The sequence below is a fragment of the Suillus plorans genome, assembly GCF_016647745.1.
Source record: "Suillus plorans strain S12 chromosome Unknown HD556scaffold_93, whole genome shotgun sequence".
NCBI classification, from domain to species: Eukaryota; Fungi; Basidiomycota; class Agaricomycetes; order Boletales; family Suillaceae; genus Suillus; species Suillus plorans.
Window position 1 is genome coordinate 35,451 of NW_024537477.1, and position 15,296 is coordinate 50,746.

The 15,296-nt window shown below is 48.7% G+C and overlaps 4 protein-coding genes across 4 annotated transcripts; 2 read left to right on the plus strand and 2 right to left on the minus strand.

Annotated features, from left to right (window-relative positions):
* Window positions 1-1,816: 1,816 nt before the first annotated feature.
* Window positions 1,817-3,693, plus strand: HD556DRAFT_1434757 (laccase; the record flags this gene model as incomplete). Its single annotated transcript, XM_041305361.1, has 11 exons — window positions 1,817-1,938; window positions 1,985-2,036; window positions 2,095-2,163; window positions 2,210-2,340; window positions 2,389-2,417; window positions 2,469-2,543; window positions 2,598-2,625; window positions 2,682-3,377; window positions 3,430-3,453; window positions 3,510-3,571; window positions 3,623-3,693. The coding sequence occupies 11 exons, from the start codon at window positions 1,817-1,819 to the stop codon at window positions 3,691-3,693; spliced, it is 1,359 nt and encodes a 452-aa protein (XP_041153819.1).
* Window positions 3,694-4,999: 1,306 nt separating this feature from the next.
* Window positions 5,000-8,449, plus strand: HD556DRAFT_1415685 (cysteine protease required for autophagy). The gene is made up of 5 exons (XM_041304315.1): window positions 5,000-6,239; window positions 6,293-6,482; window positions 6,538-6,754; window positions 6,804-7,403; window positions 7,473-8,449. Exons 1-5 carry the CDS (start codon window positions 5,102-5,104, stop codon window positions 8,199-8,201), a joined length of 2,874 nt encoding a protein of 957 aa, XP_041153820.1. The 5' UTR covers window positions 5,000-5,101; the 3' UTR covers window positions 8,202-8,449.
* A 214-nt stretch (window positions 8,450-8,663) lies between these two features.
* Window positions 8,664-10,005, minus strand: HD556DRAFT_1415689 (uncharacterized protein). Its single transcript, XM_041304316.1, has 5 exons — window positions 9,611-10,005; window positions 9,477-9,563; window positions 9,347-9,423; window positions 9,211-9,271; window positions 8,664-9,159 (listed from the first exon to the last, which is right to left on the minus strand). The coding sequence occupies exons 1-5, from the start codon at window positions 9,767-9,769 to the stop codon at window positions 9,091-9,093; spliced, it is 453 nt and encodes a 150-aa protein (XP_041153821.1). The 5' UTR covers window positions 9,770-10,005; the 3' UTR covers window positions 8,664-9,090.
* On the minus strand, window positions 9,988-12,940 carry HD556DRAFT_1056566 (heterokaryon incompatibility protein-domain-containing protein). The gene is made up of 7 exons (XM_041296031.1): window positions 12,904-12,940; window positions 12,535-12,854; window positions 12,314-12,476; window positions 12,041-12,261; window positions 11,844-11,988; window positions 10,189-11,791; window positions 9,988-10,115 (listed from the first exon to the last, which is right to left on the minus strand). Exons 2-6 carry the CDS (start codon window positions 12,652-12,654, stop codon window positions 10,191-10,193), a joined length of 2,250 nt encoding a protein of 749 aa, XP_041153822.1. The 5' UTR covers window positions 12,655-12,854; window positions 12,904-12,940; the 3' UTR covers window positions 9,988-10,115; window positions 10,189-10,190.
* Window positions 12,941-15,296: the final 2,356 nt, after the last annotated feature.

Consider the following 15,296-nt stretch of genomic DNA (forward strand, 5'->3'; position numbering starts at 1 on the left):
GACTGTGATATCATGATGCTGTGTTTGACTGAAAGGTGTAGTAGCGGTTTTGTGATAGTGCAGCACTCCACATGATCTACACCCGGCGCAACTGTGAGTTGCGGTCTGATGTTATCATTGCTACTTTGAGCTCTTCCCATGATGGGTGTTCTCGATGATAGCTCTTTCGAAGTGGGTGAACCAGTTTTATCGGAGAGCCGTATCTGATCAACAGATAGAAACTCTGATGAGTGGTGCTGATATTTTATTGCTTCGAATGCACTTACTGCTCTTGGATTCAGCACATCTATCTGTACAACATTTGAACACTGCTGCACGCTGTATTTCGCTGCAAGTGATCCTCTTGTACTCCAGGTGTACATGTTCCGGATCGCTAGTCTAGACTCTAGATGTACTAGCTGCAGTAACGCGATTACGACGGATGCATCATTTCATTCATCCCTGAGGCCTGAAGGGCGTCATCTTCTTCGGCCATGACTCGAACAGATATTACGGAACGCTCCACGTATGTATGACAGCAGCAGGCAGCAGGTGGTGGTGTATTACTAAGTACTTGGCGGGATTGTCAGTCACCGGCGACTTCAAGCTCCACTACCTGCAGGTGTGCCTAGCGTGCACCCCAAGTGCACCCAGACTTCAAGCTTTCAAGCTTCAAGTTGGTCGTGGACAGACTTGATGCTCTGCGCAAACTTTCACCAGACCGGCCAAAAGTTTCAGACTCGTCCTCGCCACTCCGCCGCCCCTCACCTAGTAAGGGTTCCCACCATTGACTTTTCGTCCTCGTTCATTATCGCTATAGGAGGCTCCGAGGACCGAGCCTCGGACATGAGTACGACTCGGGCCAAGCTCGGGTTCCACACCAGCTATAAATATGCGCCGCTAGACACTGCCGCCGCATCACAATTTCTTCAGAATGATTCTAATGAAACTATAGGTTAGGAGGGGTTAGTCCTCCACGTTATGCGACAAAAAAAATGCGCCACAGCCGCCGGTTAGTATAAATTGGGCTAGTGCGGCGAGTGAACCTTGCCGCGGCATCGCACGGCATCCGTGAAAATCGCGATATCGCGGACTCGCAGGGTCGGCATTGCCCGAGTGGTACTATCTATGGTTCTTACAGTTCCTCGAGCAACCTGGCTGTCAGAAGCATTTCGACTGAGATGACGTCAGTAGGTTTACTACACTGGGCCTCGTGCTGTACTGATTATGGGCTGCATAGTACGCCTTGAATGTTTTTTTTCTACGCAAAAGCACCACTCCGAGTCACAAGCTACAGTCGGCGAAGTCACATTCGAGTCCCCCGGGCCATTATCAAGAAACTCTTTTCCCTCTATCTGGTCTGCCTCCAGCAGACTAATGCATTGTTGTTCCAAATCATAATGCAGTGATTGCTCTACAACGTTCAGTGGCGCATCGCTCGCAAAGCCCCAGATCAACATCAACGTTCCATTGAACGCCCCCAATCATTTATTGTGTTATCCTGAGATTAGGTTTTCGGATGTATGTGTCATATACAGGTTCCGCTGGTCCTACCATTCCAGACTCGGAGCAGGGACACGCTCTACTTGATTGGAATGAATCTGTGACAGTTGAGTATACAACACGATACATTGCTATCTGGATATGTACTAAGGTATAGGCCTGGATATTAGTGTTCATTCAGAAACTTTGATAATGTCCCGATTCACGCTCCTTGGGACTCGAACTGGATTGGGCCATGTGCGAGGGGTGTTACGGGAAAGACATAGGTAAACGTTCCGATGTCTCTTTTATAATGGTTCACTGACTCGAGTCTTGCTCTGCAGCATACAGGAACATGACGGGGAATTTTCGCTCTCTATTAATTTTGTGTCTGACATTTGTGTCGTCTTGTGTCGCACTCAACACCGAGCTAGTCATTTCAAACGCCAAGATTGCCCCGGACGGTTTTGCACACGAGTATGTGCTTGATGCATGGCTCATAGGTGTCTAATCAATTTTGCAGCGCTATCGTGGTCAATGGTGATTACCCTGGACCAGTCCTCACAGCAGTGAAGGTAAGAAATTCGCTTTATGTGCCACGCTGTTCGTACCAACAAAATTATCTGTGTTCAGGGCGAGCGCTTTCAAATCAAGGTCAAGAATGTGTTGGTGGATGAGTCGATGAACAAGAGTACAACCGTTGTACGTCTCGTCTTCACTCTGGGATCGCTCTCTGACGTAGTTCCAGCACTGGCATGGAATCAAGCAACGCTCATCGAACGAGATGGACGGAACTGCTATGGTGACCCAATGTCCCATAGCGTCTGGGCATTCTTTCATGTATGACTTCACGCCAGCCAGCCAGAGCGGGACATTTTGGTGCGGAATGGCTTTGTGCTACAGAAATAATAATTCATGGTGTATCAGGTATCATTCACATTACACACTCCAGTACTGTTGGTGATTTCATTCTTCATCGGAGTAAACTGCCTATTTTGGTTATTCAGGTGAAGGTTTAAGAGGACCCGTGGTCATTTATGACCCGCTAGATCCCTACTTGGACATGTATGACGTTGATGACAGTGAGTATGAACGTTGACTATGCAGGGTAGTTTGTGTGTACTAACGATATGCAGCATCGACTATTCTCACTATCTTAGATTGGTAAGATAATCAGCAGCAGTTTTACTCGTTTACATAACTGAACCATCTCGTTCAAGGTATCACGTGAACGCCTACGATATCACCGGAACTGACAATCCCGATGCGATACTCATCAATGGCCGCGGCCGCTATGAAGGCGGTCCTCCGGTACCTCTTTCTGTTCTCAGTGTTGTGCAGGGAAAACGCTACCGTATTCGATTGATGAATATGGCATGCAAACCAAGCTTCGTGTTCTCTATCGACAGCCACACGTTTACTGTCATCGAAGCAGACAGTGAAAACACGTTACCTCTGGCCGTTGACTCGGTTCCAATCTTGGTTGGGCAACGGTACTCTATAATCCTGAATGCAAATCAGACGGTCGACAACTACTGGATTCGCACAAACCCCAATTATAACACGACCTTTGCAGGAGGTCTAAATTCCGCGATCCTTAGATATGAAGGAGCTCCACAGCGGGACCCCATACACAGAAATTGGACTCTAAGTAACCCTTTGTCTGAATCGAACTTGCGCGCTCTAGAAAGCCCTGCAGCCCCTGGTCTTCCAGAGGCCGGTGGCGTAGACGTTTCGTTGAACCTAGTCAGCGTGTGGGACGACAATATCGGGAGATTTCTCATCAATGGCTATAGCTATACCTCGCCGACCACTCCCATTCTATTGCAACTTTTAACAGGAGAGTTGACTGCCTCTCAGCTGCAGCCCTATGGGTCGGTTTACACCTTGAATTCCGGACCATGGTTATTCCACTGGTATGATCAACATAACTGTTACTGTGTATGGCTTGGTGACGTTCTTTTTTAGTCACATTGACTGGCACCTTGAGCTGTTAGTATTATTTTTCAGTCCGCAATCGAGTGAATTATCTGATCCAAATTTCTTAGGGGTATGGCTGTGGTGTTCGCACAAGATTCAGACACCGGTGATACTTCTTTGCACACACCAGGTAAATGCCTCACTGATATTCAATACCTTGACCTCATTGTCATTGCTGTAGGTGCATGGAAGCAGCTGTGTCCGATCTATGATGATTTGCCATCAATAATTCGGAACGGGAGCGAATCGTGAGCACTATCATGAAGGCGGTATGAAACACACGAAATTCCGAGTGATTCAGAAAGCATTTAGCAGATATCCTAACTTTTACATTCTACTAGTGCTGTCTGTTGCCAGCGTGTCGCGTACACTATGTTTTCGTATTCTTCTCCAACCTTTACACTAGCATTTTCTTCTTTATCGTTATCCTATAATGGATAGACCTTGGCAGTGACGAGTTCGTCTGTATGTATTTGTGGCATAAATAATGTCCCTTTGGCTTGCTCTTCTAAGAGTGAACACCTGAAAGCCGGCCAGTCAGCTATTTGGGTTCGTGAGGAGCAGGATTACGCGCGCTTGCACTATCAGAAAACATCGTAAGTAATCGATCGCTCACAATTCTGACACAGCGAGTTGAGGCAGTATCCGAAAAAAGCTGTAATGCGCTGTTCGGCGTCCGATGATTGAATGAAGGCTGCCTCGAGACCGGAATGCACAGCTGCACGGAAATTATCGAGCTACGACAGGAAGGAGGCACCACCTATGTGCACAGAGTCAGGAAGGAGCGGAATTTGTGGATACTTTGGTCCAGTGTTACTAGTGACCACAAATGCTCCCGACTCCACTCATCGATCATGGTACTGGGGAGTCCCAAGTACTATGTGCGTTGAGTGATCGGGCACGAGGTAACTGCGGCATACGGAAGATGATATACTTGCCTTTGATGCGTATATTGAAGGCACTCAGATACGCATTGCCTCCGAGTCTGTAGTCGGAAAAAGAGCAACTCGACGTGGAAGCGGCGTGTTTAGAATCGTAGAAATCCGAGATCAATATATCAGGCCACTAGAGATCTGCGATTCGTGTTTGGTAACGCGAATAGTGTGAACGTTAACCAAGCACGGTTCTCCTCGGTACAAAGCACCTTGACTCGGAATAGGTTAATGGCATGTAGTAATGATAATTTGTACAAACTAAGAGCAGATGCAAATAGGATGATTTTGACGGGTTCCGTGCAGGGAGTGGTCTTGAGTTTTATACATTGTGAAGCCGACTCGCCGAGTCTCGCTGGGTTACTAGCACCATCGAATGGTCAAGGAATGGTAGATTGCGAGAAGTCGGATTGGTCGCCTCTTGCCACTGGTCGGTGATTGAAAATGATTTAGTATCTCTGAAGGCTGCAGGTCCGACAACCTCAAAATACGACTGTTTATATTTACTACCTTGTTCGATGTGCAGCTGGCAGATTAGTCAAGAAGTCTAAAAGAGAATCACTCTCGTGAAGAAGAGACGCAGAGGATACCCAAGATTCCGACAAAAACAGGTCGGAGCGGAAGCAATAAGTCATAACCAAACACGCTCACCACAGGTCCCTCTCGACATCGTCGTCCACGACGACTAGCACCCTTTCCACGACTTCCAACACATTCGCAACATATCTATGAGTAGCCGACCGTCACGCAGCACTCCATCTTCGTCCTCTTCCTCTTCACCACATGGCTCAAAGTTATCCAAATTCTTAGCGAAGCAGAGCCGGGATAGGTCAAAATCCATGACAGATCCAATCGTAGCTGCTAGCACCGCGTCCATCGCCAGCTCAAGTTCATCCAACTGTACGTCTGTCAGTAGCCCGCCACTTTCACAGTACAGCTCGCGAAAGAGCGGGAGATTTGGTGGTGGGAACGCTAGCAACAATCTTAGAGACGACAAGCCAAATAGCCCGCAGCCTGACCCTGATAGTGAACAGGAGGACTCATTTGATGAAACACCTGTTATTATTGAGCCTGTTGATATTATACGCTCACGGAATCGTTCAGAACGCCCTCTCAGCACCATTGGTGACATACCTCCCTCCTCCATGTACGCTTCGACATCATCCACACGTATATCGGATCTCCCTACACGACTATCCGGATGGCTATCACATACTTTTACCAACTCATCAACAGACTTATCACTTCCCTCAATACTCTCGCAGTCCAATTTTACCTCCCAGGCATCCCCTAAGACCAAGAGCTCAGCCTTACTCACCGCCGCGAAGCACGGCAAAGGACATCTCGATCGCGCAATGCGCTTTTTGCTGGATAGTGACTCTATCCCTAATAAATCTCCAGAGCCTATATGGCTCCTTGGTGTACAACATTCAGGATATGAACCTCCACCTCATCCTACCCCCAGTCGCCGCCCTTCTATCGAGTCTCGCCGCTCTCCATCGTTCCGTTCTACCACATCATCCTCAGCCACAGTTTTACCTGACCCCTCTCTGTCACTTTCATCGTCCTCTTCCAAAAACCCTGCCAACAATTGGCCGCCCGTTTTCTACGCTGATTTTACGTCACGAATATGGCTAACATACCGTAATCAGTTCGCTCCCATACGCGACTCCACACTATCGGCTCTAGAGTCGGACATAGCTTGCTGCGAGCCACAGCCTGTATCTTCGAGTCCGCGCCCTAAGAAGTGGCATTGGCCAGGCGGGGGTGAGAAGGGCTGGACGAGTGATGCGGGGTGGGGTTGTATGCTCCGGACAGGTCAATCACTATTAGCAAACACTCTCTTGCATTTGCACTTAGGTCGAGGTGATCTTTCCCCTGATAGCTCAAGAAACTCGTCTTGATTGCTCATTATTCAGAATGGCGCCGTCCTCCAAACCCAGTACACACAAACGATTACGCCACATATGTCCAGATCATTACGTGGTTCCTTGACTCGCCTCTCCCTCAAGCACCCTTCAGTGTACACCGCATGGCCCTTGCTGGAAAGGAGTTGGGCAAAGATGTTGGACAATGGTTCGGGCCCAGCACTGCTGCAGGCGCCATAAAGTATTCATTTCCCTCATATTCTACTTCTAATCAATCCATTAATCTGTGCACGCAGAACCCTTGTACATGCCTTCCCAGAAGCTGGCCTTGGTGTCTCCGTTGCAACTGATGGTGTTATTTATCAGTCTGACGTATACGCCGCATCAAACGTGCATATTGGATCACCACGACGACATATGAAGGCCACCTGGGGCGAACGCGCAGTCCTTGTACTTATCGGTATCCGTCTGGGTATTGACGGTGTTAATCCTATCTACTATGAGACTATCAAGGTCAGAGCGCTCGCTTGAGATTTCAGCAAACATCTGACGTTTATCTAAGGCGCTCTTTACCTTTCCGCAAAGCGTGGGCATCGCCGGCGGGCGCCCCTCTTCCTCGTACTATTTTATGGGTTCACAAGCTGACAATCTCTTCTATCTCGATCCACATCACGCTCGAACCGCCGTACCTCTCCGCCCAGCACCCCCGCATGACTTCAAACGCGAGATGACCCCAGATTCGGGCCGCCAGCGCACCTCCCACCACCGCGCGCCTACTTCACCTTCAAGCGTGCGCACGGGGAGCTCAACATTCTCATATCACGCACCACTTTCGCCTTCACCGCTGCAGCATCAACTTAGTGCGAGCTCGAATACCTCAGGTTCATCCAACTCTCACCCGCCACGCTGGCCGAACCCGAGCTTGCCAACACCGCTTGGAGGGTTAGAGCTCGACCCACGAGAACCAAGTACGGAGAACACCAGCGAACTGGATCCAGTCGCAGAGCACTACGTGACACAGTATTCCGCTTCTGAGCTGCGGACGTTCCATTGCGACCGTGTGCGGAAGATTCCCCTCAGTGGACTCGACCCAAGTATGTTGCTTGGGTTCCTTTGCAAGGACGAGACGGACTGGATTGATCTCAGGAAACGTGTGAATGAGGTGGGCATCTTTTTGATACCGACGAGTGTTTTCAGTGTTGATTTTTCCCCTCATGGGGTGCGTTGGCAGTTGATGCACAAGCACAAACCAATATTCACGATCCAGGACGAGCCACCCTCGTGGCCATCTGATTCGGACGAATTCATGGGGCTCGAATCCATCTCGGAGCCAGATATCGATATGGAATTTGACGGAGATGGTGTGGAACGCGACGATCAAGAACAGCCCGAGAACGAAGACCAGTTCTTTGATACTCGCTCTGCATCTCAGTCATCTGTTCCAAAGGGTCATAGCTCAGAAATTGACACGGAGGAGGATCCAATAGGGCCAATCACACCTGGCCCCAATTCCATGCTTGAGGCAGACACACCAGACAAGGCAAGGGAGCCTATGGATGATTTTGAGGAGATTAGTGCTGAGGACGAGGATGAGGACGAGGACTGGGTAGATCCGTCGCTACCCACGCCTCTGGCGCTGTCCGTACAGCGCCCTTTTGCGCCCCCTCTTGGGAAAGCGATATCGGCGAGCTCCACAAGCAGCAGTGGAAGTGCGGGGAAGGGGAGTAGCAAGAAGACGACTGGGAGGAGGCAGAAGACGTTGGTGCCGCTAATACAGGCACCGGTGAAGGCCGATGTACATTTTCCGTTTCCGCGGTCGCTGGAGGAGAGCGTGCATGATGGGGGGCATGGGTCCGAAGCAGAGCCATATGAGAGGCGGATGAACAATGCACGTGCGAGAGACGGGGGACGCACCGAGAGCGGGGGCGTCAAAGCCGTTTTGACGGAGGATATGAGATAGCCCAGGGTCCGTTGGTTGTTGGGTATGTTTTTTATTAGTGCCTGGGCATTTCATTTCGACTTGCGGCTGCCTGTGCTGTGGTGGACCCCTTCGGGCCTGTAACTATGTGTGTACTTTTGCCTGGTTGTTCGTAGAGATACCCGTCACGTTAGGCATTGGCTCGATGTGTTATCTATTTGCCTCTTCTGTCTTAGGCTTTCCAATATTCATTGACATCAACAACTTTTCATTTAACACCTTGACATTCACTTGGATGGTGTTCGATAATCCGACTGTGAAACCAAAAACAAGTGAAGTTCACCGGCTGATGAATGGGTCATGATAACAAGCTTACCAGGTGCCCGTCACTACCATCCGCACCGTGTGAACGGGTGCACGAAACTGGTTGATCATGATCGGAAATTTTGTCCATTTCACCGTCTCTTCGAAAGGTCTTTCGGGTGACAATTTAGATTACCGCTTTAACTGTTGAAAGGGTGATGGTAACCTCCTGGTTTCATCGTACTATGTTTTCCACTAACATTGTGAGTCGGGGACTCTTTGTAACAAATGAAATGTGTCAAGAAAAACACAATATTCAGAGAACATACTAGTACGTGCACAGAACAACAAAACAAGTGAGTCGAGTAGTGTTAGGAATGGAATACTGTACAAGTGACAAACCCGCGAGTAACTCTGATTTACAAAAATGTGGAGGTGTCACTAGTAAGGTTCATTGATTATTGGCGTTTCTTTCGCAAAGTAAGTATCGGAACGCGCAGGAGGGATGTTCTGGTTGCACATCACAACATTTATTCCCTACGTCACGACCGCTAACATGGGCTAAAATGAGTGCAGAATTTCACCGGTAAACAACTTAACAGCAACGGGGTCTCCTCCCACGTGAAACTCATTCCTGTTGCACGAACTTCCAGTACTGCTTCTTGTCAGTCTCAGCAGGAGCTGGAACAATTCTGATCTGGAGTGGGATTGACCACAAAGCCCAAAAATATCACCGATCAAGACAAACCTGGGTTTGGTTCGAGTCGCTATCAAGGTACCACACATAGTTGGTGTTTTGCTTGCGGATGCTATAGACGAAGAGGACATATAATCTTTCAATACCTGCAGTCGATGCTAGATACGAAAGACAATGTACTACTCACATAAACTCGCCCTGGGACAATTGGGATTCGATCAATTGGTATACCACGGGCGAGCCGTTACCTTCGAGTTTCATTCCCTGTCATTTCACGTGGTGAACAATCCGAATGCGTCAACGCCAAACAGACCGACCAGGGTATTAGCCGAAGCATAAGTCTTGCTCTTTAGATTGATGATCGTTACGAGATCCTCTGCTCCTCCCGTGTATGAGACTATGAACTATGGTGATGGTGAGTGCAGGATGCGCCTTACTGAGGTGCACGTACAGTGCGGTGATCACTCCCTGTAGAGGAGCCATCATCCGTGTGCCCTATGATGGGAGTGCCAACCGCAGAGACACCGTGTTCCAAGTCCGCGTGCTGGGTGTTGTAAAAGACATTCTGGATCTTGTAACCATCGCCATCCTTCGGTAAATTGTCACTCATGGTCTGCTGGTGAGTTACTGAGTAGTTGAGTGAGAGGGAATTGTTGATAGAATATAGCAAGAGATGCTATGACCTTCAGAGCTGCTGGGAGTTCAGCGTACTGCCGTGAGTAACCTTCAGAGGGGCAAACGGCCGCTCTGGGACACTGGGACACCAGTAGGCCTATTGGCACCAGGCTCACTTGAAGCTAGACTCACAAGTATGGAAAGCTGGACACTCGCGTTCAAACATCAAGCAAAAATTACTAAATACGGCAGTGCCTTCTGCAGGACCGCTATTACTATAGCGACTGCAATAATAAAATTATGTGCCATGTATATCGACCAAGTGTCTACATTGTTTTTGCCTACAGGAAGTCACCCAATAACGAAAATGAAAACTGTTCAAATCTACTTCTTCCAAAACAAGTGAGCACATACAGTTACAATATCTCTATTGTCTTAACATTTATCATACCGTGCACATCTTTAACTTGTGCAATGATATTATGATCTGATGCGATTCTCTTGTATTCTTTGCCATGTCGTAGCACTAGCAGGAATGCGCTGAACGGCTGCCCAAGGCGAACGATCAATCGCATTGCACGTTCGCTGAATTCTGAATCAACCGGGCCCTGTCCTCCAGGCGACTCAAGAGGATCAAAATCATCCACACACTCTGTATCGTCTGCATAGTCAGGCAGCTCGAGTAGACGACGATCCCAGGGACGGACGAGTAAGAATGACTGTCGAGCGGGTCTTCCTTGTGAGAACTGAGGTAACTTGCGCTTCGTGGTGATCTCCAGGTCACGAAGCCCGTCTGCCTTGACTTCATACGTGAAGCAGGTCTCCGTGCCTTCAGTAGGTCTCCGTATGACTTCTATGACAGGAAATACTATGCAAGGCAGATGTAGTCTGCAGTTTGCAAAACGAGGAGGGTCCCGGTCGTCAAGCAGGCTATAAAGGTCCAGAGCCAAATTTACAGCCATGATATGTCGGAGCGAGGAAATTGACATCTGAATGTCACCTTCGGACAAAGATGGCACGGTGTATGGTGGAGCTTTGTATGAAGTAACGTCGGCCGGGATACAGCTGTTGAATTCGGATGATTGACCCACCCAGTCCAGGGCACTGATGTCACCCGACTGAGATACGACCTCCTGCAAGAGCCTCCCGAGCGCATTCTGCTTCTTCTCGCCATAAATAACAGGCAGGTTGATGCCGAAGATACCAAACAATGAGTATGCGATATCTTCCGGCAGCGTGGTGACACGGGCCGAGACCCATTGAAGTTTCTCCCGGGCGTCTCTCATCCCCGGACGGAAGGCGCTAAGGGCCTGTGCATCTATGCCCGTTGCATCTCCCATCTCCTGCATGATTGCAAGGGAATCCTTGTGGTTTGGAGAGCGATCATCGAGATATGGAGACCAGTTCTTCTGATAAAATAGGACAAATTTTGGGGCGAGGAATTCTTGGACTGTCCATCCTCGCATGTTCCAAGCGCTACTTGCGAGTGCGCCAGGCTGCGATGAAGGTGGAACATCCGACAGGTAGATGATGGTAAGCGCTGAGTGGCGATACCAGATAAACATGGAGTTAACCGATTGTTGGACCTCGACGTTGTTGGTCTGGTCGATGCAACACGTATCAATCCATGCCCAGCAATACCCTTTATCACGAGCAGTTTTACAGAATGACTGCAATTTCGCGAAGCCGCTAACTGGGTCCAACTCGTATATCACCTTGCCCTGGATGTCATGCAGCAACGGCTCCGTCCCTTCCCACCTGTGCGATAGCATGACATAACGGAAGTACATCGCCACCGCATGTTGGATGCGCTCCGTTCGAAGGTCCTTCACTGTGGATGACAAAAGTTCCTTATACTCTGTGCTCGTTTTGAAGGCATTGATCTGAACCTCGCGATTACATAAGCGTCCAGTGGAGGTATTGATTAGACGATGTGGGGCGTCGTCGAGTTGAGCCTTGATGGCCTTTTGAATAGCTTCTTCTGCTTCGGATAGACCAACATACTGTTGGTGCAAGTCTGGACAAAGTCAACAAAGTTTAAACTTGAAGACGTGCTGTTTGGAACGTACTTTTTGTTTCCATGTCGGGAGCATTTTCCAACTTGGAGAGCATAACTTTGAAGGCTTCGATGGCTTCATCGTATCGACGGGCGCCATGAAGTGCTGTATGTTTCAACTGATATCCAATGTAAGATGAGGGGTTGAGTTTGATGACCTGTGTATCACCAGAATGAGCATCGAATACGAAACGGTACTCGTCACCGCACCATTTCCGCATCAAGGAGTGCGTCGTCCCATAGCATTTTTCCCGACCTCGCCTGACTGCGGTTCGCAAAGATGGTATCGGTTGTCAAATAGACGTCGATTGCCGCAGAGTAAAGCTCGATAGCCCTGTCATAATTACCTGCAGCGAGGGCATCATCTCCGCCCGCAGCGAGATCAGTCACTCCGGCGGAAGCATGGAGCAAACGACAATCTTCCTTGAAAGCTAAGTGAAATGGGGTTGAAAATTATACCTGGTTGACAGCATGAACACTTGCCTGTGGACCAATCAAGGCAGTATGCTTTCGTGGCCTCATCAGCCATATCCATCATGTATCGGTATGCTTTAATGGCTTCTGAAAGTCTACCTGCCCGAAGGAGCGCGTGACACCCATTCTGGTGTGCAGTTCGCCACAAGGACTTGAGGTCCCACCCGAATAACTAGAAAAACAGTCAGACGTGAAAATTTTTATTTCCAGTTGCATTGTAATCAACTTACCACCACAAAGATATCATACTTAGAATGGATGGCCGCCATAGATGAGAAATTGATAGTGTTGATAGCAGCAGTGAAGTGGCCAGCAGCTTCATTGTGACGTGCATCGGCTAATGCATTCATTCCCACTTGGACGTGTAGATAAGCCTGACGTGCAAGGTTCGCAAAATCATTATCGACGCATGAATATGCAGTTAACTGTCAGGAGCGCTCACTTCCACAATACTACAAGCAAGAGAATTCGGATTGGGACGAGTGGTAGCTAGGTCTTGGACACGCAGGATTGCCTCGTCATGTTGATTTGCATTAAAAAGGGCAATGGCCTGATGGCCGTCATTTAAGTAGCGAATATATGAGATGCAATCGACATACCTTAATCAAGAGTAGAAGACGAGTTTTATTCAAGTCTACGTCTACGTACATGAACGCAAGGTCAAATGCTTTCATTGCATCCTGGAACTGTTGTTTTCCACAGTGGGCGATGCCCTTGGAGATACAGCCCGCCAAGGATGGCTGAATGCTAATACTCTGTATTGTCATGGCGGTTAGCCTTTTTAAAAAGTCATGACGGGACAGTGTATCTCACCTTGAGTGCATCATTAAGTGCGCGGTCCCAGTCGGCTTTTCTCGCCATAACAAACGAGCGATTCGCGTAAGAGTTGTAGTCGTTGCTATCAGCGCCAATATCTTGTGTTAACAACTTGTCAGCAGTAATCAAGTCCCCGATGATGCATGCATCGCGGGCTGCCGTGTTGATGGTGAGGATCTGCTTCACGCATGTCAAATTACGTCGTAAAAGACAAGGCTGGAAACAAGCCTTGCATGCCTGGTCCTCGAGAATGTCCTCCGGTAAAGGTACTGTCCACTTTGACATCATTTTATCTTTTCCTCCACTCAGGATGTGCTTGCCGTCCGTGGAGAAGGTGATACAAAACACCTGATTGGTGTGCTGGAATGTGGCGATGGTTTTTCGATCCCAAAGCCGCCAAAGGCGAACCTGATGGTTGTCAGATGCGGAAGCGAGAAAGGTGCCGGTAGGGTTGAAGTTGAGAGCCCCAGGATAGCCCTCCCGGAGTTCACCAACCTGCATCCAGGTGGATGAATCCCATATCCGTATGACGGGATCACGTCTATCGCCAGCTGAGACAAGCTGTTTGCCATCGGGCGTCCACGCGAGTGAAATATTATTGGTTTCCGACGCAGAGTAACCCTGTAACTTTGCGATACATTGGCATTCCTTCTCGGCCAGTGGGTTCCATATTTGGATATCTGACGCGGTTGCGATGGCAAGATATTCACCAGACGGTGAATACCGAACGCAGAAGATGTCGGCGCCACAATTGATTGGATTTCCTTGCACCTGCCATGTTTTTGTGTTCCAAAGCTTCGATGTGGTGTCCCATGAGCCGCTCGCTAGTAATGTGCTATCTGGGGAAAAGTCGAGCGAGTAGATCTCTCTGGAGTGGACTTGGATGGGTTTGGTGAGAGATTCGCCGTCTCTATTCCAGGCGATGAGTTCTCCGCGCACATCACCGCTTGCTATGAATTGCCCATCTCTTGATACTGCAACTCTGTGTACTGCGTTGCGATGGCCCTCCATTATCTTCAATACAGCACCGCTTTCTAAATCCCACAGACGAAGCGTCTTGTCCCATGAGGCCGTCACCATGCAGGATCCATCGGGGAAGACTGCTGTTGCATGGATACTGTTTTCGTGACCTTCAAATGTTCGACTAGCCGTGGTTATTTGAATGACAGGCTGTTCTGCTTCCGTCATTCTGCTTGATGTGGATGGTGTTGAGTCCAACTCGGTGGAGAGCTTGTGGGTGTCTTGATCTGAGTTTCAGAAGTGGGTGTACTGGGCCTTTTTGGGCTTCTTCACAGCCTCGACCTGCTTCCTGTATCATTAGACGCCCAGGACATGAGGCCTGAAACCTATACCTATCATGTAACTATAAATCCCGGGCTAGCCATGCTTTCTAGTCCACTATGTCCATCCCTCCAATCAATTTCACCGCCTAATCCACCCTGGACGTATTACGATCAGAGAATTGATGCTACTCTTACTGGAAAAGAGTGGGTCGCAGGCGAACCTGCAGGGTGGAAAGTGTATGATACAGCAAAGACAGACGAGACGTACGACTTGTTGTTCAACAGCGATATATACAAGCTTTTAATTCCAGGCATCGGATCACATTCATATCCACGATCAGCGAGGAGGACAGGGCGCACCGAGAGCGGGGACGTCAAAGCTGTTTTGACAGAGGATATGAGATAGCCCAGGATTCGTTGGTTGTAGAGTGGTGTTGGGTATGTTTTTTATTAGTGCCGGTGCATTTCATTTCGACTTGCGGCTGCCTGTGCTGTGGTGGACCACGAAGGTCGGGGGTTGTTCGTAGAGATACCCGTCACATTGGCATTGGCTCAATGTGTTAACCATCTCCCTCTCCCGGCCCTGTCTTGGGCTTTCCACTATGATAATTTATTCGAGCTATGTTCATTCGTAACAAATGAAACCTGTCAAGAAAGAATTCAATATTCAGGAAGATAGATGCACAGAACAAGAAAACGAGCGAGTTGAGTGCATGAGATCTCACTTCGTGTTTTTCCCCATTGGTGGCACCAGAAACGTTAACATTATGATACTGTACCCGAGTAACTATTACTTTACAAATATGTGGTGTCTGTTCACGCTAATTTACATTGGTGTACTCGTGGTGGCAATCAATTAATCAAACATTGTAGGTGTTGTACAATTGCACCAC

Excerpts from the sequence above, each read along its gene's own strand:
- HD556DRAFT_1415685 (XM_041304315.1), top strand. The coding sequence starts at position 5,102 with ATGAGTAGCCGACCGTCACGCAGCACTCCATCTTCGTCCTCTTCCTCT. Across the intron at positions 6,755-6,803 it reads TCTACTATGAGACTATCAAG|GCGCTCTTTACCTTTCCGCA; the intron begins GTCAGAGCGCTC and ends CGTTTATCTAAG. Across the intron at positions 7,404-7,472 it reads TCAGGAAACGTGTGAATGAG|TTGATGCACAAGCACAAACC; the intron begins GTGGGCATCTTT and ends GTGCGTTGGCAG.
- HD556DRAFT_1415689 (XM_041304316.1), bottom strand. The coding sequence starts at position 9,769 with ATGAGTGACAATTTACCGAAGGATGGCGATGGTTACAAGATCCAGAAT. Across the intron at positions 9,424-9,476 it reads ATGCTTCGGCTAATACCCTG|GGAATGAAACTCGAAGGTAA; the intron begins GTCGGTCTGTTT and ends GTGAAATGACAG. Across the intron at positions 9,160-9,210 it reads GCGACTCGAACCAAACCCAG|ATCAGAATTGTTCCAGCTCC; the intron begins GTTTGTCTTGAT and ends ATCCCACTCCAG.
- HD556DRAFT_1056566 (XM_041296031.1), bottom strand. The coding sequence starts at position 12,654 with ATGAATGCATTAGCCGATGCACGTCACAATGAAGCTGCTGGCCACTTC. Across the intron at positions 11,989-12,040 it reads CACTCCTTGATGCGGAAATG|GTCATCAAACTCAACCCCTC; the intron begins GTGCGGTGACGA and ends GGTGATACACAG. Across the intron at positions 11,792-11,843 it reads TCCCGACATGGAAACAAAAA|ACTTGCACCAACAGTATGTT; the intron begins GTACGTTCCAAA and ends GACTTTGTCCAG.